The sequence below is a fragment of the Saccostrea cucullata genome, unplaced genomic scaffold, assembly GCF_032062105.1.
Source record: "Saccostrea cucullata isolate Sc308-1 unplaced genomic scaffold, CSIRO_AGI_Scuc_v1 ctg2648, whole genome shotgun sequence".
Classification (NCBI taxonomy): Eukaryota; Metazoa; Mollusca; class Bivalvia; order Ostreida; family Ostreidae; genus Saccostrea; species Saccostrea cuccullata.
The window spans coordinates 29,587-51,739 of NW_026918146.1; the positions used below are offsets into that span (position 1 = coordinate 29,587).

General features: G+C 31.2%; 1 protein-coding gene and 2 long non-coding RNA genes across 3 annotated transcripts; all 3 read left to right on the forward strand.

The window, feature by feature from the left end:
- Positions 1-2,702: 2,702 nt before the first annotated feature.
- Positions 2,703-5,121, forward strand: LOC134256968 (uncharacterized). The gene is made up of 4 exons (XR_009989838.1): positions 2,703-2,870; positions 3,153-3,263; positions 3,591-3,753; positions 5,003-5,121. It is a non-coding gene; the product is annotated as an uncharacterized LOC134256968 (long non-coding RNA).
- Positions 5,122-8,266: 3,145 nt separating this feature from the next.
- LOC134257041 (uncharacterized) lies at positions 8,267-9,136 on the forward strand. Its single transcript, XR_009989850.1, has 3 exons — positions 8,267-8,373; positions 8,844-8,919; positions 9,077-9,136. It is a non-coding gene; the product is annotated as an uncharacterized LOC134257041 (long non-coding RNA).
- A 121-nt stretch (positions 9,137-9,257) lies between these two features.
- On the forward strand, positions 9,258-9,884 carry LOC134257650 (putative ankyrin repeat protein RF_0381). The gene has a single exon (XM_062740277.1). It carries the CDS (start codon positions 9,258-9,260, stop codon positions 9,882-9,884), a length of 627 nt encoding a protein of 208 aa, XP_062596261.1.
- The last annotated feature ends 12,269 nt before the right edge of the window (positions 9,885-22,153 follow it).

Consider the following 22,153-nt stretch of genomic DNA (forward strand, 5'->3'; position numbering starts at 1 on the left):
TATACTGCATATGAACATAATTTAACATCAGATTTGAATGGTTTTATACAAAATATTTTAAAACGATTTGAAGTCTAAAATATAATGCTCACTAGAGCCATTTCCATTCGACGCGTATTTCTGACATCAGTTGTTCAAATCAGTAGCTAGATTGTAATTTGAATTATCTATTTTACTATTACAGGTTCCTTTTAGCGATAAGTAGATAATGTTAAATATTGGTAACGGTTACTCAGTTCAATATGAATACAGTTACTTGAGCACACTTATGGTATATTTTCTAAATCTTATCTGGCATAAAACACACCAAAAAGGCTGAATAGGTATTACCGTACCCATATCACATGCATGAATAATACTAATATTTTAAACACACAATACTTTCTTTATGACATTTTAAAGTCGAGAGATTTTAAAAACCGGAAGATAAAAACCTAGATAAAACTTGTGTTGGCAGACATTTTTGCAGGTAAAAACGTTTTTTTTATATTCCTTAATGATACCATCATTTCATACCATGTTTGTCAGAAATATACCATTTTAGTCAAAAAGTCAAGCTTCTTTATCAGACAATCATTTTTTTTTATGTAATCACAATTAGTCTTTATGGAAACTTGTGTGTAAATAGTTCTCATACATGTGCTAAATTCTATTTCACTTTATGCGGGTCAAGATACCTAAAACCTTTGTAAAATAAAACAAGAGAACCAATAGTATTGAAAGGTATTCTGAGTACTTGTGTTATAGATACAAATTTTATTTGTAAATTGACTGTTATTTTTTGAATCTGTGATCAAGTGTTCATGATCTCAAACTTTGATTATGTGTTCATTATCTTAAACCTTCCAAATAAAATTAAGTGCAAGTGCATTATGTGGACATTTCACAGAAAATTCTTATAATACCATTCCAAAATTTTAAAAAATCTTACGAATTATTGTCTTTTTACAAATTTTTTTAGCAACTCTTTTTGAAAAATGTATGGTAACTTGATGAAAGCCCTAACCCTCTCATAAATATTTAAAGCCGATCTTAATGAAGAATAAAAGCATGAAAACTTAAATACACTTAATGATTTTTTTTGCCAATTCCACATCAGAACATTATATTTTCGCAATTACTGTTAAAAAATAAAAATACATACTACATGTCAGACTTGATTTTGACCTCAAATTTCAAATTTCTTTGCTTCACAGACGTTGTTAACAAAGTTAAGAACATTGTTAACAAAGTTCAAAGTATATCAGGGCAAATTATCATAATTGACAACGTTGTCAATTATGATAATTTCCCCTGATATACTTTGAAAACTTAGATTTATTTAATATGTCCTCCATTTTTCTAAAGATCATTAGACATATTCAGATTGTTGCCTGTTGTAAGTAAAATCTTCAGTTCAATTACCTACGAAGGCATTTTAAAAAAAATACTTAAGATTTGTCGTAAAAATTCTTAAGTTAAAGCCGCTTGGTCAGATTCTAATCGCTAAAAAAATATATTCGTTTTTCTTCTTAAGGAATAATTGTCCATAAATTATTTCAACTTTTGTCAAATTATATCCCCAGTCTTTTTCTTTTTAAAGATATCGAAATTCAGAAGTTAAAAAAATAATTTTTGTTAGGTCACACAAAAAATAATTCTTTGTTTGCATTGCGTGAAATCCCTTCGAAAAATTAAATTTATCGCTTGCATGTATATCTCATGAAGAACAAACCTGAGCATTTTTTCCGCAACAAAGTGTACATGGGTAATATTTTCTAGCGCTCGTTACTAAACTCCCTTTTTAAAAAAATCTTTATAAATATGTAAATATGCATATTAATATAAAAATTACTATGGATTATATTTCAGTTAATTTCTTAATTTTTAAATATATCTTGTTTGCCGGTATTTAATCGATTTTCGTTGTAAACACAAACAGTTTTTGAAAATTAAAAAGGATTGGGAAATTTCCAGACGATTGACAATTTTTTTCCTGATTAACTTTATAAGAAAGCATGGTATATTTTTAAGAATATTTTCTCTACTTTAAAATATTAAAAATTATTGTTATTACTTTGATATATATTTTAAAAACAGGAATTTTTTTGCACTTATGTGTTTTTTATAATTTTATTCGTAATATTTAAACAAAGCTCAATTTTACGTTTATTTCTGTGTTGAAATAGGGAAAACAAAATAAAGCTGGTAATAGTAGAGAAAATTTCCTTTCCAACAAGCCCTTATATGCCTTCTTACACTCAGTATTTTCTTAATTACGATAATTTGAATTTGTGACCTTTGCATAGTTTTTATGGAAAAATCGGTCAATTTTACATGTAACGTCAAGGTCGATATTGTTGCGTCTTACTCGAAACAACAAATTCTTTTATAAGACTTTTTTGACCATTCAAATATATTTTTTACTGAAATAAATGCATAATACAAAAAAAAAATAGATTTCAAAAAACAAATATATACTTTCGTTCTGCCTTTTGTGAAGTGAATGTTGATTTATTCATCTACATGTAATGATGTATATTTCATGAATATACATGTTGATAAAAATTGTAGATTTCCAAAACGTCGATCTTTACCAAAAAAAAAATAAATCAATCAGATTTTTAATATTGTTGTATCTTGATATACTGTATACTTATTAATTTGCAATTTAATTAGATCTATATTTTACAATACAAAAACTCGCATTTATAAATAAATACGACTCAATACTGTATGAGTTGATACGAATTGAAATAAACACGTGTTTCCGCTTTGGTGTAAACATGATGGTGATCCGAAATCTGAACGTCAATTTTCATGATTATTTCACGACGAAGATCATCACATCAATGAATCAAATAATACGGATATGCCTTTGGTATTAGCAGGTGAGAATACGTGTATATTGACTGAAAAGTTTAAGTTTAAAACGCATTAGTTCACGTTCAAAAGAAAACTAAATGTACACATGTACTAGATCTTTATGTTTCAGTGTGCGTGTTTCGTATCGTTCAGCCAATTTTGCATTGCTTTTGAATTTTGATGCTTTTGACAATCACTCGTAAGTTCAAAGTAAAATCAAAGTTGTCATAATAATGGATAGTTGTTTTTAGTATATATGTACCAGTGTGTATAGGTGTACATGTACCACTTTCACATTGAAATTTTAGGGTGCTTTCAGCATATGCAACAATACTTTCATCTGTGAATACCCACTTTTCTAAGCCCACCATGAACTACGAGCGGAAGGTCAATTAATATGTAAGGACACCAATGAACAGGTAAATTTTTATTTTGGTATTGAAAATTTCTGTATTTCTAAAAATTTAAAAAAATAAAATCTAATTTCATTTGTGTCATTCTCATGATATCGCATTCATACAAGTTTATAAACATTTGATTTATATTTTGAAAAATAAGTGTTTGAAACACATAATACTTATGATGCTTGATTATTCATACAGACGTATTATATAACATGATTTAAACATGTAATATCTATCTGAATGAATGCTGAGATATGGAACAAACTGTTTTTATAGACTGCTGTTGTATTTCCAATCTGCATAAAGTATGTGGTTAGAATTTCCATTTTCTAAATTTTTCAGACACTTTCCAATTATCCTACATCATATACATGGGTGGTCAAACTCCCTGGATGGTTTATCAACACTCCCATGATCACGAACAGCCTTGCGCCAGGAATTTTGCCCTGAAGTAACATTGCAGTCTATTGTCTCCTTTCTTTTTACAACCCTGGCAGCCATGCAGGTATGAAATCTATGAAAGCCATGAAGGGACATAAAATTTTTAAAATTTATAAAAGTAAACCAAGTTCTTGATTTATACAATCCATTCTCTCGGATTGACAATATGTTATAACAAATTGCCAATTCATTCTCACAGATTACCAATTCGTTCCCTCAAATTACACAGTCCATTATCTCAGATTGTATAATTCATTCTTTTAGTTTAAATGATTCATTCCCTCGGAATGTAAACCCTTCCCATGATTTCGTTTAAATTATTTATCTGTACATATCGGATATGGTAATACCGGTACATGTTTAAAAAATAAAATATTGTAGTATTTTACATCCTAACTTTTATTATTTACATATTAAGGTCCAAAATGAGAAAAATACATGAAAATTTCCAAATCCATGTGCTAGTACTGATATTTGTACAACAACAAATCTGAGAAGTTTTTGTGTTACTTGTAGAATAATTGAAAGTCCTAGATACATGTAGTAAAAGTGAATATGGGTCCTGTGTAATCATAATATTTCTAAAATAAATATACGTTGAATTAGTTATGAAAGAGGTTGGAAACGACCGGTTGCTGAAACAAAATAGATAGAACGCACTTATTGATTAAAATGGTTGGATGTTTCTGTAAATATATGTAATGAAATTCAAGAGCACAGATTTCCAAAATCATAAGACTGACGTTGTAACAAATCAAGATGTTGAATTATCAATCTGTGAAAACAAATTACCAGTATGTAATTCGAGATCTCAAATTATGAATCAAGAGGGCGAATTAGTAATCCTTAAGATCGGATTGTGTAATTCGAGATCTCATATTATAAATTGAGGGAACAATTTAGTAATCCTTGGGATTAGATTGTGTAATTCGATTTGATATCATCTTTAATTACTTTTTTGAAAAATTTACGTTTCCTCTTCCGGCCTTCGTAGCAATCTAATGCCAGATTTTTTTTACATGTTGCGATAGCATAAACAGAGGTCAGGTCTTAGTCAGATTGCCATATATGCTATTTGTTTTAGTTCATTTATTTTACCATGATGGTTTACTACAAGTTGTTAAATTATCAGTCCTGATACATTGACTTAACAATATCATTTAACTACTTGGATCACATAATGAATACAATTTTAATTTTAAAAGGAAAATCAAATAAACGTAGTAATTTTAGCATTCTTAATTTTATTTATAAATATAAATTTATATATACAATGACATGTATCTGTTTCAAAATACTTAAATCTTTTACAGGATAGAAGCTGATCACTTGTACTTGACAGCAAATAATAATGTCTTGGACAAGTCAAAGAATTTCCTCCGGTCTTACAGAGAAATGACAGTTGATAAAAGAATGGTGGACACAAAGTAAAGTTGCTCTTCAACATTTTGTTGAAGATTTCAGTCTGATTTGGAATTCATCTTGCAATATTTCTGTTTTTGTTTATTTGGATATAAGCGTCAAATTTTCAACTTATTGACTAAACAGTTTTGCATTAAGTATTACCAATGCTATCTATTATTATTTCCCTCCAAGATAACATGTCAAGTCTTTATTGTACCCCTTAAGCTCTGTTATACCAGAAAAACTTGCAATGAAATCATTTAGTTTTTTTTTCTTGTTAAATTAAATCCATGAAAAATAAAGATTATTTTTTATGTCATCAAGAGAATAGATTTCTTGTTTAACAAAAAGATAGTATACATGTTTTGCTAGGGCTTTGTAAGAGAGAAACCAGAATTCTTTGCTTGCAAACTTTGTCATTCGCCATTTTTATTATGTCAACTATTAGATGATTTATCAATGTTTGAAGCATTTCAAAATTGATATTTACTTACAATTTAAAGCATAATTCTGTACTGATATGACCTTGACCCCTGAAGACAAGAGTGTCAAGGTCAATTTTTAATACAAAAATGTTCTTTCATCTTTATGGCCCATATCTTACAAGCAATATCATGAAATATACAAAAAGTGTCTAGAATTTGTCCAGAATGTGAAATAACAAACATGTATATAGCCAAAAACTTTAAAATGATGTTGCTTAGCAACCACTTAAAGGTCATTAAACAGATATTTGAACTAAAATGATGCATGGATATTGCAGTTCTGATCCCTTCTTGAGAGTATATTCAGAATTTTCCATGTCAGCATCCATTGTGTAAAATTATGGCAAGAATATTGAAAAAAAATTGATGAAACTTTTGCACTAATTTGACCTTTGACCTCCTAAAAATAGTTCTAATGAGGTCAAACTTTATGACAATTTATCTGTTGTATGTCCCTTATAATTTTATGACCTCACATTTAACTTTTATATCTGCTGGGATGCATAAATGTGTCTAGGATGAAGTAAAAAATGAAAATTTCTGCAAAATTAAAGAATTCTGCGTTGCTTAGCAACCCCTTTTAAGTAGTTATATGCAGAATTGAAAAAAAAAAGTTTATGTGCTTCATGTTGTACAGTATAATGCTCTTTTGTGGGTATATCACAAATTTCCTATTTCAACATACATCATACTTAATATTTAGCTTAAAGATAAAAAAGTATCAAAAAATTCCATAAAATTTTGCACTTAATTGACCTTTGACCTCAATTTTTACTAATAAGGTCAGTGGTTGAGTATCTAAACCGTCATAAAAAATCATCTGAAAGAAATTTCCTACAAAATGGTATGCATTATGCCTAGCTTTCCCCTTGGATAAAAAAGTTAGAAATAATTTAATAATGTCATGTCAAAAGACCTCCAAAATCACGTAAAATGCGCCGGAAGAGAAAGGGTTAAGTCATTGAGGTAAGGGTTCACTTTAAACTATTGACAAAAATCGCTGACTAAAACTAGAGATAAGAACTTTTCAAATACATGACATATTCTCATCATGCAGCAAACTAGAATCCTCCCTGGAGTGAAACCTTAATCAAACTCTTACGAAAATGCTAATGTAAATCATAGTTGTAATCTATGGTATCAAGAAAGTTTACTATATTAAATCAAACCTTTTTTCTCAAATGAAATTGAGTTTTCACTAGAATTCAAATCCTTTAATTTTCTTTTTTTTTCCTATCCTTACATGGGATTTTCTTTTAAAGGAAATGCTACCGGTGTGTTGAATTGTTCTCTAGAAAATAACATCTCTTATGGAATTAAACAATATATGACTGTTTTAAGTTTTTTAAAAACAATTCCTCATCATGGATAAGAGGCTGCCTTCTCGATGAAGATTGAGAAGACGGACTTTCGTGTTTTGTGTTTGGTGTTAATTTATTGGGCGTCATTCTTCTTCTACTTCTTCTACTTACAACTTACTCTATTGTTTATATAAAAAAAAGACGATTGACTCCCTCAATGAATATATATGTAGTCTTCCGTGACCAAGTCTTTCAACAAAGAGTGCGAATTCTCCTGGCCACTAATTGTGCCCCTTCATTTACCGACTTTTTTTATTATATCTATATAGCAGATTATTTTTTTTTTTATGTACATTACAAAAATTATACTCTTGACTTGGCTTTTGCTTTAACATTTAGATGTTTTCAATTAACAAAAGTTATTTCTAACCATAGGCCTTCACCATATATCCCAATGAATTCGAAATTAAAGATACTCAGTCTACATTATCTGTAATATCTGTATCATATTTGGATGATTTTCTGTCTCTGGGCGTGAGGGGCCAACTAACATATAAACTGTTTAATAATCAAGATTACTTAAGATTTGTCATCGTTCAACTTTCCTTATGCATCTAGTGATATTCGGCTATCATCTGCATATGGGGGTATATGTCTCCTAAATTAAACGATATTCAAGGTCATGTTTTGAGTACAATCATTTTTTTAAAAAAATGTAACATGGATCGATGTCAACAACCTCGTTTAAAGTTAGCATTTCTATTCTATTTTCGTTATAATAACCTTGTTAGCAAATTTCATTAGGTCGTGATTTGAATAAAGGGTTTAATGCCAATTCTTACGCCTTTTTATACTAAATTTAACTACTGAATATTCTGTTTTACTCGTCAATACATAGGGCGGATGAAACCGGAAGAAATTAGATGCTTACTTCTTTTTGATCCAACCTCTGGCATTTCCGGTGGGTTTGAGTTTTATACCTCTTCAAAGATTCAGAATTTGTTTCATCCACCACTGTTCAGTATTTTCCCTTTTTCATTTTTGATACAAATGATCACAGTTATAATTTTAAGACAGGGATTTTTAAAGAAAGAAAAATTTAATTAATTAATGATTATAGACATGATAGACACATCTTGATGACTCCCTGATGGAATTTAAACTGTCATTTTGTAAACTGTATACGTTTTGTAGACGTAATGAGTTAAAGTCTGTTATCTTTTTATTTAGATTTAATGAGATGCCAGGGACCACGAATTTTTGAGTATTTTTCTAGAAAAATTCCTGTAAATATGCGACCTTTACAATATCAGTTACCTGTCTCCACTGTTGATCAATGTCCAAAAAACAGCACGCTATGGAACACGTCATCCGCGTCACAAAGCTGTCCTGTTGACTTCAACAGCAGGGAAATATGTGTCTGCATCCCTAACCAGCAGACATCGGTGTTGATAGAGCTCTACGACAGAAGACAGATCGAACTTCATCAAAGTGGTATGTTTTAATATTACATAGGTAGACAAAAAACACTTCAACCATTTTATATCTTATAAGTGCAATTCATTTCTTATTAGAATTTTTTATGGTAATTTTTTCTCATACCTTGCATGATGCATAGAACGAATTAATGAATACATTTCATAAAAAAAACATATATAGAGATAACAATTAAATTGTAATACTTGTCTAACTTAACTGCTATATTCACTTGGCTTGCAATTGGAATAATATGGGAATTTTTCTATGTCATGAAGGGACCTGTATTTACATCAATAATTCTGGCTTAATATCTTAATGCAGTAAGATGCACAGACTTAACAATGAATATATAAAAATATGCAAAATTTAAGGATTTACTGATTGAAACTTTGACTTCTGAATGAGATATGTTTGATTGAGGTGAGATAAATAGCAATAACAATATAGAATATGTTCATTTTAAACTAGTAATTTTCTTTTGCTAGATCAAGAGTGTTTCGCTATTGAAAAGCAAAGTCAATGTTACGAAGCAGATGTATCATTCTGGAATAGAACATCAAAGTAATATCTCTCTCTGTCTCTCTCTCTCTCTCTCTCTCTCTCTCTCTCTCTCTGTCTCTCTCTCTCTCTCTCTCTCTCTCTCTCTCTCTCTCTCTCTCTCTCTCTCTCTCTCTCCCTTTACCGTGTTCTCATTTCTATTCATGTTATTTCTTTACAGTAATACAGATGTGTCAATCTTCATATCACCGACTTCAGCATTTTTTATACCAACTCTGCTTCCTGTTGTGATTCCTTTCATTTTGATTGGGATTTCATTGTGTGTCTCAATTATAGTATTTCGACGGAAGATGAATACAATCATTGGGTATAGCAAAGATTCAAGAAGGCAAATTGGTAAAATGGAATTATACAAGTACTTAGAAAGTACGTATCCTGGTCTGATAGATATCAAAGACAACGAGGGAAATAATCTCGTGCATTCTGCCGTCTGGGTTGGAAACATGGAAATGCTTAAGGTCCTCTTAGAGAAAGGTTTGGATATAAATGATATAAGTGAAAAAGAGAAAATTGTGCCACTTCTGAGTTGTATAAATGATAAAACAGACATTTCTAAACACTTGTTGGACATGTATCCTTATTCAATAGATACCAGAGACAATTGCGGTGAAAATACTATACATGTTGCAGCATGGTGCGGTAATATTGACTTCCTCAATTTTCTCGTGCGACATGGTTTTGATATCAATAGCACTAGAAATGATGGGAAGACTGTATTACATCTGTGTTGTAGGAACAGTAAGATAGACATGTGTAAATTCTTGGTCAAGGCTTATCCTCATCTGCTACATGTTGATGACCATAATGGTGTGAATGCTTTACATGAAGCAGCCTGGAGTGGAAACATTGATTTGTTTAAATTTCTGTTAGATAAAGGTCTAGACGTTAATATCAAAGAAAGAAAAGATGGGAATACTGTTTTACACCTCTGCTGTTTCCATGGAAAGATAGACATGTGTGGTATTTGATAAATAATTTCCCTTATTTACTTCGTATGACCAACCTTGATGGTCACCATGCCCTTCATGCCGCAAAAAAGGGTGGAAACGTTGAACTGCTCAATTTCTTAGTAAAGAAAGGCTTAGATATAAATAACACACGTTAGTAAGATAAACATACGAGGGCTGTTCAATAAATAATGTCCTCGGTGCTCGGAAAGAAACAAAATAGGCTTTTCAATGATCTAGTCTTAATGATTTTACTTAAAAATTCTCCTTCAATTAAAACTTGTGTCTTAAATCTTTTTATCCAATAGCTGATGTCAGGATCTCTATTTTGTATGTCATAGAGCTAAGGACATTATTTATAGAACAGTCCTTATATATTAAATTGACATATTTAGCGAAAAAGAATTTCTTAAATCGACCTTTTGAGGTAATAATAATGCTTAATATGAGAGAGAGAGAGAGAGAGAGAGAGAGAGAGAGAGAGAGAGAGAAAGATGTGTCAACCTGTAAAAAATAAACAAGGAAAACTACAATATGGCTAAATGTATATGTCAGTTGTTCTTTGAATCTCTTAGTTGCACAGAGATAAAAGGTATTTCTTTAACTGTATGCAATGAATAAGAATATTTTTGCATTTTGAATTTGCATTTTTTTCTTAGATTTTTAATACTTTACGTTTGCTTTATTTCCTTTTATTCTTTTATATGGATGAAAGTGTGCTTTTAATCATAAGTATGTAAAAATAAAACAAAGACATTGTTACATTTATTTAACTTAGAATGTATTTTCCCCCATTTAGCGACAGCGAAGTGGCATTTTGCTAATGTTTGTGCTATTTCATATGATATTTTACAATTATAATGACAATTCCTATTCAATTAAGTTTTGTCCACAACAATTATGTTTAATGCTTCTATGAATCGTGTGCAACGTAATGTAAAAATGTAATAAAGTAATTGTTACTCAAAAGTTTTAATTTGTATTTAATTCTGACTAATTTAAGCATTTGTTTGTATATAACAGTGGAAGAACTTTCTAACCCCCAAATTTGTAAATGTGTTAAAATTTAAAAATGAAATGCTTAAAGTAATGCGTTAACTCTATATTTATGTGTCTGATTAACGCCCTTTCGAGAAGTTTCAATTCAAACTCAACCTAAGAAAATAAAGACCTGTACTCGACACATTTGACTTTGAGCAGTGAGGCATTTTTTGTGCCAGTACCTACTGCTACATGGAACCTCTGAAAAGCTGGTCTCCACCTTCAGCAGTGGGATTCGAATCCGCAAGTAATGAGTTACACTAGAAATGTTTTTCCAAGGTATTTCTAATTTTTATTCTAGTCTTCTGACAACAAAAAACTTTTTAAACCATAGTTCGACACAGTAAGCTATAGATCATTAAAGTATCAAAGTTTTTTTTTCCTCAGGAAAAAGCTGTTCTTATGAAAATAAATCTATGTGCAAACAATTTAGATTGTTGTAATTTACTTTCTCAAACAGGATTTTTTATATTAAGGTGAAATATTATTTGTATATTCACATATTGTTGTCTTTACATCGAAGAAAAAGAAGATTAGACATATATAGACCCCAATCCTGGAAACAACTTCTAGAGTAAATTTCCATGGTCAATCAAAGTTTCAATTTTCTTACTTTTTTTAATTTTTTGGTTTGTTAGATTGACCAATTTCTTTTTAATTTATTTTTTTTAGTAAGGACTAAGGTTTATTAATATCAATGAATATTTTAATTCATATTTGCTTCTACAGTAATTGGTAAAATTGCCAAACAGAAATCAGTCCATCTTTTATCCGATGGGGTGTAATTTAAACTTACACAACCTCAGGATGCTTCTCTCAATATTACTAACCATAGCTTTTCTGTACTTAAACAGAAATTTTTTAAAGTTTTTTCCATGTATTCCTATGTAGAATTCTATCGCCCATTGTGGTTCAGCCATACCCACCGTAAATGTAAACAAATTTGAATCTAAACCTCTTGAAGATGTTTCCAAAATTAAATGACAAATCATGACTTTGCTGTTCCAGAGCATATTTTTTTCGAGATTCCTATGTATTCTTATACAACGCTTTGTCCTTCTGCTTTGTCCCCAATCCTGGGGGTCATAATTTGAACACACTTGATTCTACATACATAAGATTGCTACTTTATAAATATGACAAAAATGGCTTAGTTGTTCTTGAAAAAGAGGGTTTCAAACATTTCTTACCTAACATGTATAGCTCAGTCCGAGGATATATCACACAGTACTTAAATTTGTCTGATCAAGAGTTGAGGACTGGATAAAATACCACTTGTAACGCATTTCCCCCCTAAGTTCTATTGATAGATAAGAACCAGTTGCCTCCATCTTTTTCAGATTTATTACATTTAGAACTTTAACGTAATTTTCCCCAGAATACTAATTCCACTGGTGTTTATAACTTTTATACTTTTACTTTTATTTTTATATTCCACCTACCTTTAGGTATTCAATCATTTATCCTTAAATGTTACAAACAAGGACATAATACTCTGATATTGATTTAAAGCATTTGGATTTCAAAGAGAAAATTTCATAAATTGAAGTTCCTATAGCAGTGAATACTTAACAAATATCGTATTGAAGTCTACCGAGCATTTTTTTTTCTAAATTTACATTCAAATAATTAGAATATCAACAAATGCTGCAGTGGAAAAATTGACCGAACAAAATACAAATAGAATGACACTTAAAGTTTTTGTATAAGATCTGATTTTTTTTATTATTAAATAAAATCAAAGATAGATAACTCTTACGAAAATTCAAGGTAAAAAAAAATTAGAAAACAACACACCTTAACATTGTAATAATTAAGAAATTATGTCTAAATATACTGAGTATTCAACACCTAAACATCTGATATGTACCCAAATTAAGTGAATATTTCTTATTAGGATGGATTAATTTAACTTCTCTATTGCTGATTCATCCAAATTCTCCAGCTACCCTCTCAATACCTGATTCCTCCAAAGTTCTGCCTTATATACACCCATGCTAGTCAATTCTAATCGTTTTCAGGTATATGTCTGTCACCTGTAGAACCGAAATGTGCAAGCAATTATAGATAAAAATAACATACTGCTTATTTCTTTATGTTGATATTGTAAGATGTGTAAATCAATAACAAAGTTTTTTAATCAACCGTGATTGTATAGGTTTACATGATGGTTTCTGAAATGCCAATGTCATCAATATAGACCATTGCCTTTGTTATACAACAATTACAAAGATAAGTTCCAAATATTTAAGAAGAGCGTAAAAACTAAAACTCAAAGGTGGCAGTAAAGGTCACATCCGAAGGAAATGTCCAACGTGTGGTCAAAAGAGTATTCTAAAGAGTGTTTTCCAAGGAGTTATAATATATTCCAAAGAATAGTGTTACAATACTGTTTTCCGACGAAACAGGGTATTTTCTGCTTAGAGGGTGTCCTGGATATAAAGTACTAATATTTCATTCCCTAACAAAATTTACTATAGTGATCTATAGTTAATTATAGTTAAGTATAAAAATCTGAATTACTATCATTGAAACTTACTCATGAATTTTTCCCTGAATTTTAAGCATAAAGACTCTTAAATTTGATAACACTGATGTTATATGTGAAAATATATGTATATAGAACAAAATCATTTGCAATAATATGAGATTTTAAGGGGTTTTTTATCTGTCAGTGGTAAACGATGCAGCATGAAATAGATTCTCCTCTCTTTCTCTTTTTACAAATGATTTCTGAAAATGACTTTAGCAGGTGTTTCCATTGCTGTAACTGGGAATTACAAAATAAATATGATTGAGAGTAGCAGATGCAGCTATGCACTGCATCACGCACTTGACTTGTTCATTAGCTTGAATTACAGTCCTTGGACCGGAAGTCCTAGGGTAACCACACTGCGTTGGGCTATAAAACATTTGCCCTGAATGCCCCTGATCATCTGAAAAACAGGCATTTAAAAATTGCAAAGAATATTTATTTCGCTGAGATCTCGAGGGACCGCCCAATTGATTAACCTTTTGCATTGTAAAATTCAAGCTACAATTATAATGTGCTTGGCATTCTTTCCCGCTGAAATTGAATGACCGGGTTGGGGATGTTTTAAAAGTCATGTATAATTTTTTAAAGATAAAAGAAAAAAAATTATTAAATTTCTGATGCTTTAAATCCAGTTTAACCTTAGTGTATACAATTTTGTAAATGAATAGATAGATAGAGGATATCTATATTATGTGAATTAATATTGGCTTTATCTAACGAGTTGAAATGGTGTTTATTTTCTCGAGGCTTGCCGAGCGAATATACACCATTTCAACGAGTTGGATAAAGCCAATATCAAATCACAAAATAATAGGTGGTCTTTTTATCTCATACGACTTTCGTTTAATAAAACTTTTAAATTTCCCCTGTAAAACTACATGAATGATTTAAAATTCAAATTGATGACGTAAATTTGATGATGTAGCACCGTTGATGTTGATATGCCTCGAGAAAAAGTAGATAATTTTCAAAATTTAGAATTTTTGTCATCTGTGTCTTTGAAAACACTATGTGACAATTGCTGGGGCTTTACATCAACGGAACTTATGAATGACAGTTGTAAGGACCAAGGGATCGTGAAAATTAACTATTTGTACGATGGCAGTACAAAACGTGCTAGACAAGGCTAGGCTACTGATAAGTTGTAGATTCAGTGTTGATCCATTGTAAGTTACAGCTACATAACTAGATGGGCATAAGTTGTATAATAGAAGAAAGCAGTGTTCAAAATGTTAAAGGAATCTTATAACAGCAACTTAACTGCTAGGCTTTACTTTCTCCGAATATGATTAAAGAGAAGGAGTGGGGGGGGGGGGGGGTTACATCCATCTTCAAGTAGCCAGTACAGCCTCCTGTACCTTGATAAAATTAGATATGTCTTTGACATATACGAGTCTTTTTCTTGCGTTTAAAGACATTATTGCTCTCTATCATTCATTTTATAAGGGCAAGAATTTTACAAATTAAAGTTTCAATAAAATGAAATCTTGAAGCGAGGGATCGTGTCAAAACCGGAAGTGCTATTGATAAAGCATCTACCCGTGGATAAAGCATAAGTTTATCCAACGGGCTGTATCATCCACACGTATGAGATAAAAAAAGTCAAGTATGTGTATATTGCTGCTTTTTTCGTTTCCATTCTGTTTCAGTATAGTAACTTTGCATTTCCATTCAATTCTTAATGCTAGTATCAATATTCTTGATTAGTCTATTATGATCAATTCCATTAAAAATGATTACAAATTTGTAGTTCCTTTAACCAACACCCTGTGGGGATTCGGGTTAGAATAGGTCCTCAATATTTTTCGCTATTATGCTATTATGCGTTTCTTTTTCCTTTCAGTACATGTATATTTAACTGTCAATATTGCGTTCATTATTATTGACTTAAATAATCATGTTATGTATATATTCCAAGGTCAAATGTTCAAATAATATATCCAAACTAAACTGTATAGGTTCAAAGATGTGGAATGTTGACTGGAGGGACTTAGTCAAAGTGCAGTAGAATATGTCCTTGTCTCCGGTAAACTCGGTTATTTATTTTTGTGGATAACTTGATATTTTAGTCAGTGTAAATATATATGACTGAATATAAACATTTATTTTAAATTGGATTCGTACTGTTTTAAACCGATCGAGATTCTATCATCAAATACGAAGGTAATGTACAGTTATCAAAACTTTAAAAAAAGATTATCTCTAGATCGCATGATTTTGTAATAAATAGCTTTAATAAAATATAAGATAAATCGTTAATTAAATAATTATATACATTCTAGAACATGTTACTTAAAACATGATAAGGTAATAAATGCTATATTTAAGTAACAATTATTTAGTTTAAAAATGAGCCAAGGTATTAGAAGCCTCTATGTATACCTTTAAATTTTGTCTTTCAGAAATTACGTCAAGTCGTCAAATAAGTATAACACGCCCATGAATGAATATTACTGATATTTAAAACACAATATACTTTTGTTTGTTGAATCACTAGTTTTAAATTGCCGACATTTTACAAACCCGGAAGGTAGAAACCGAGGATATACCAGTATTAGCAGACATTTACAGGTAAAAGAATTCTCTTTTGCATTTGTTTTCAAAATATGCAATTTTGGAATGATTAAGAATTAGTTTCATGTTTCATACTACCTTTGTATGTCTCCTCTTTAAGAGACAATGAGATAATCACCAGATATCTTACTGAAAACTTGTTATTAGCATTGAAACAAGGGGATCATCAATTCTGAAAGAATTGTGAGTACCAATCTTTCTATCAGAAAATAAATTTGATAGCCTTAAACCGACGCCTTTGTAAAACCACTGGATAAGAGAACAAATACAACTGTTATTGTTTCCCTATAAATTCTTCAGGCCCATCTTGATTGAAATACCACTGATAAGAGTGAATAAGAGTAATTAATCAGAGCGAAAGAAGTGTCATGAGATTTTGCAAAGCGATTCATTTTTTTAAAAGATACTTTTAATCACTATCTCGGAAAAATTCTTCAATGGAGGAGCAGTCATTTTATCTTCCTGGTGTAATGAATCAGGATAAAAGGATGAGTTTCTGTAAAACTCCGTCTGAGGGTTTAAACCAATATGTCGACGATATGTATTGGCACTCGAATCTACAGTTTTCCATTCTTGTTTATATTTTAATGAAAAATAGCATTGTACAAACGTCTGCTCTACGTGATGTTAATTTTGATAAGAAGAACAACATCAGGGCATTGAATGTAAATGTAACGAACAAGATCCTCCTTCATTGAAGAGGTTCACAAAATGCATCTCTGAATTAATGGGTTCATTTTTAGGTGAAGAACATGGAGTGAGCGCGTTTTCAAATCGTTGTATTCAAGATGTTGTAGAGAATACACTTCTGAAATATAATCTTGCTTTCGTAATCCAGCATTGTCACATGTCACTATTAGTCAAACTGAATGTAAAAGGAAACGAAGAAAAAACCAAAAATCAACAAACAACACATATAAGCCTGATATATAAAAAAAATACTTGAAAGTATGAAATTTAAGGCTAATAGTGATTTATTCAAAATAATATCAAGCTTATATTTTTGGAATGACGCACAATTTTGCACTGAGTTTCAAAACTTCATGGATAAAGAGCGAAATATTATCAAAACGTTGGACGAGAATGACTTATCATTGATAGTATATTTTGCAGAAGCAGGGCAAATTGGAATGGTCAAATTCCTTTTGACTTTTATTACTGATAGAAATCAAAGGTACAATGCATTGAATCAAGCAACGTTGATGAATCAGGTAAATATCGTTCAGATTCTTTTAAATGAAAGAGTCACTCCGGACGCCGTAAGCTGTTTCTGTGCGATACAGAATGGGAATTTGGAAATAGTCAAACAATTTATCATTGCAGGCTTTGATCTATTGGAGTGTTTTGAGTGTTGTCACCCCGATTTCAATGGCCGTGTTTCTATATTAGCTGAATGCTGTTCGTGGGATAAACTAGAATTAATTGTTTTCCTTTTGGACAGATGTCCTGCCTTACGTCATGTTAAATATAACAACGGAGAGCATACCATTCATTTCCTTGCTTATGCTGGCGCAACAGACGCACTAAAAACACTGTTTAACAAAAATATATGTGACCCTTACCTTAAGTCATATAGAGGTGAATCAATACTACACAGTGCAGAACGGCAAGCTTGAAACTGCGATGTATTTGATGAAACAATATCCTGGTCTATTAAGTAAAGAACATGATTTATATAGAGATGGATCTATTTTACATATGGCTGCTAGTGGCGGCAACATTGAACTGTTTTAGATTTTGAAAAATCAGACACTCACTGTTTCACCTGAGGAGGTAAAAACTGTAGTACACAGTGCTTGTCAACATGGCCGATTTGAGATGTGTCGGTTTCTTCTTATCCCCATTTACTGAAGGTCAGAGGCTTTCATGGCGATAATGCCTTACATGCTACTGCTTTGGGAGGTAACATACAAGTACTTACGTTTCTGTTAGAGCAAGGTTTAGATATCAGAGATAGAAGCAATGACGGAAAAACTGTGCGGCATCTAGGTTGTATGAAGGGTAAAATAGAAATGTGTAAGTACTTAGTAAGCATGAATCCTGAGCTATTGAATATCACTGACAATGGTGGTTACAATGTTTTACATGCTGCAGCTTGGGGTGGAAACATCGATCTAATAAAGGTTCTGCAAGAGAAAGGTTTCGATATCAACGAGAGAAGCAATAATGGAAAAAATGTTCTACATCTGTGCTGTATGAATGGAAAAATAGACATGTGTAGCTATTTGATGTACATGTATCCTTATTTAATAGACGCCAGAGACAAAAATGGTGAAACTGCCTTACATGATGTTGTTTGGAGTGGTAACATTGATCTGATTAAGTTTCTTGTACAAAAAAGATATGATATTAATAGCAGAAGAAATGATGGGAAAAAAGTTGCTCATCTTTGTTGTAGAATTGGTGAGATAGATTTGTGTGAATTCTTGATCAAAACATATCATCATTTACTAGATATGGCTGATAATGATGGAATGAATGTCTTATATACATGGCGTAGCTGGGAGTCGTAACGTTCATTTGTTTGATTTTCTATTAAAAAAAAGGTTTAGATATAAATACTAAAGAAAGAAAACATGGATATACCGTTTTACACCTGTGTTGTTTGAATGGCAGAATTGACATGTGTCAGTATCTCCTCAACACTTTTCCTCATTCACTTCGTATGACTGACAATGATGGTCAGAAAGTCCTTAATGCAGCAAAAGTGGGAGGAAACAATAAATTGCTTAATTTAGTAATAAAGAAAAGCTCAGATATTAATAGCTCATGTTGGTAAAATAAACCTGTGGAGTACTACATCAATCCCTTTCAACAGATACTAGATTGAACTGTTTCAGCAGTTAATAGGTTAAACTGACGTAGTTGGCGAAGAAGAATTTCTGGATGCAATGTTTCGAGGTAACAATGACAACGTCAATCAATATAAGAGAGACATGTGCGTATGATAGCCATATGAAATAATAAAAGGAAAACAAAAATAAAATTATATTTCATTATTTAATCTATAGAATAGACGTAAATAAAAGTCATTAAATCACTTATATGAAAGGAATGAAAATATCTTGTAGTTGTGGGTTTTGATTATATTTTATTCTTTGGCGTCTCCATATGAGTGAAAAATTCTCGAGAGGGACGTTAAACAATGTACAATCAATCAATCGTTAACGTTTCTATAATCATCTACACAGTGCTTGATTAAACAGTGTTATTCAAGTTTATATAACTCAGAATGTATTTTATCCACACTGAGCACTAGCAAAGTTGCAATTCGCCAAGAATTTTGCTATTTCCTTTGATATTAGAATGATAATTCCCATCCAATTATGTTATGCCCACAAAATTTAAAGTTCTATACGCGTGATTTTGTGAATCGTCGTGTGCAATTTTATATGGAATTATTTTAAAGAGGTAATGTTTTATATTTTTTATCTATTGATTGGCTGATTACAGCATTCGTATTCACAGGATGAAAATCCACCATTCAGTCGACTGAATGGTGGCTGAATGGTCACTGAAAGGTCACTGAAAAGACCCTTTCCCGTGACCTTTCCGTGATCATTCAGTTACCATTCAGTCGACTGAATGGCGCATACATTTCAGTGACCTTTCCGTGATCATTCAGTTGAATCTTTTTATTGAATAATCGGCTTATTTTTTTAGCTAAAAATTTTATTTCACTTTTTCCACGTATAATAGCATTAAATGTATCTAATTCCGAATAAAAAAATAGGAAAAAAAATTAATACAAGAAAAAAAATGAATTCTCCTATGTCCAGAATCGAACCCTGGTCTCCTGCTTAGGTGTCCGCTACCTTATCGACTGTGCTACGACTTTTTGTTGAAAAATGGGCATTTAAAATCAATTGATTTATAAAAATCTATGGAACAATCAGTTCACCTGTTGTATCGAGGAGCTGCGATGTGTATATATCTTGTATATATTTTGTATATTCTATGTTAGTTGCGCGGATTTTGGAGACAGACTAATTAATTACACATCTCCTATCGGGATAATGACAATTATCAGAGACGGGCATCTGTTCCTGTGTCAAAGATTTAAGATCGTTGTAAATTCTCTATCTAGAAACTTAGTAGAATGCTTTTATTAAAGCAATATCATTTAGAAAGCTAAAATCTCCTATATACTTTTTTTCTACAAGAGGCATTGGCGTCGGAAGCAAATTGAAAGTGGGGGGGGGGGGGGGGCTAAGTGTAAAAAAAAAACCGTCAAAACCAAAAAAAAACAGACAAGCAAAAAAAAAAAAAAAGGGAATGTCTATTTCCCAAACACAAAAATTTTATTTAGTGGGGGGGGGACTCCAGTACCAAAAATATTCTCCCAAACACCAACACTTTATCCAATTTTAACCTATACTTAGACGTATCTGTGGTAAGTAGGGGGGGGGGGGGACTAAACTTACAAAGATATGTTCAATGTCTATACTAAGTATATATTTGGAAAAGCCCCCCCAAACGCCTATGAGAGGCATGTATAAACGATTTAATAATTTATTCTTGCAATTAAAAATGAATTTAAAATAATGTCTTTCAAAAACTAAATATCCTGCATAATGATAATGACATAATTAAGAAATGAAATTGATCAGTAATACTTGCGATCTTCCAGAAATGGTTTAAATAATATAAATTCTGTCTTATCAATCAAAACTATATATTTCCATGAAAAAATACACGTATAAGCACTATAGAATGTTATGCATTTATTTTAAATTTTGAATCGGTTATCGAATCATCATTTTTATCACTTGAAGAATTTTTGTTTTCCATATAAATGTAACTAGAAAATTAAAAATCATTTTGAATGGGTCTCACATATTTTATTTTGGGGACAGACTAATTAATTACACATCTTCTACCGGGATGATGTCAAAGATTTAAGATCGTTGTAAATTCTCTATCTAGAAACTTAGTAGAATGATTTTATTAATTAAAAGCAATATCATTTAAAAAGCTAAAATCTCCTATATACATGTATATTTTTTCTACAAAAGGCATGTATAAACGATTTATTCATTCTTGTATTTAAAAATAATAATTACTTAGACATATTTTAAGGTACTCAAATTTGATCACGATAAGTAAAAAAAAACACAATTAAGATTGAATAATAAATCTTTATTCAAAATTTTGCTTCCTTGTAAAGGAAAAATATCTGATTATAAAATAATACTCTAGTGAAAAAATTGCTAAATTGAGACTTAAATATCACTGAAAGGTGGCAGAAAGGTCACTGAAAGACGACAGAAAGGTCACTGAAAGTCGACGGAATGGTCACTGAAAGACGACAAAAAGGTCACTGAAAGACGACGGAAAGGTCACAGAAAGTTGATGGAAAGGTCAATGAAAGTTGATGGAAAGGCAACTGAAAGTTGACGGAAATGTGTCCGCTGAATGGTGACTGAAAGGTATCTGAAATGTGACTGAAAGGCAACTGAAAGGTCACTGAAATGTATGTGCCATTCAGTGGCTGAACGGTCACTGAAAAGTTACTGAAAGCCGCCTTTCAGTTTTAACTGAAAGGTCTTGTTTCTTCCTGTGTTTACATCGGAAGAATTTATATACCAACAAAATTAGTAAAAAAAAAAAAATAAAAAAAATTAGGAAATTGTTGAAATAGGTATTGCATTGGTAGTTGTAAAATTGCCTTATTGTTACTTTTTTAAAGGAAAAGCTTAATTGGAACAAATATTTGTCTTCTGACGTTCATATAGCGTGCTAAGGTATAATTTTTGATGTCTTACATTGATCCTGTATTGCGTTTAATTTTTTGGAGGGGGGTTGGGGGTTGGAGGGTTGGTCTCGAGTAAAATAATAACAGGTGCGTACTTAAAGCCATTTTGGAAAATAAATATGAGCATACAAATACACACAAATGTACGACTGGAACTTTTTATAATTCATGTTTTCATATCTGCGTCCTCGTGGGATATTGGCAAATGATCATCTAGGATGTCTTAAAGAAGCGGCGATCGAGTTGACGACTGATCCTCCCCTTTTAACTTACCCCTCCTCGTATTTTTTCACATTTAAAAAAAAATTCTGCGTGGCATGGGCGTTAAACAAAATTTATAAATGACGACAAAATCTCTTCCGTGCACGACACATCTGTGAATAT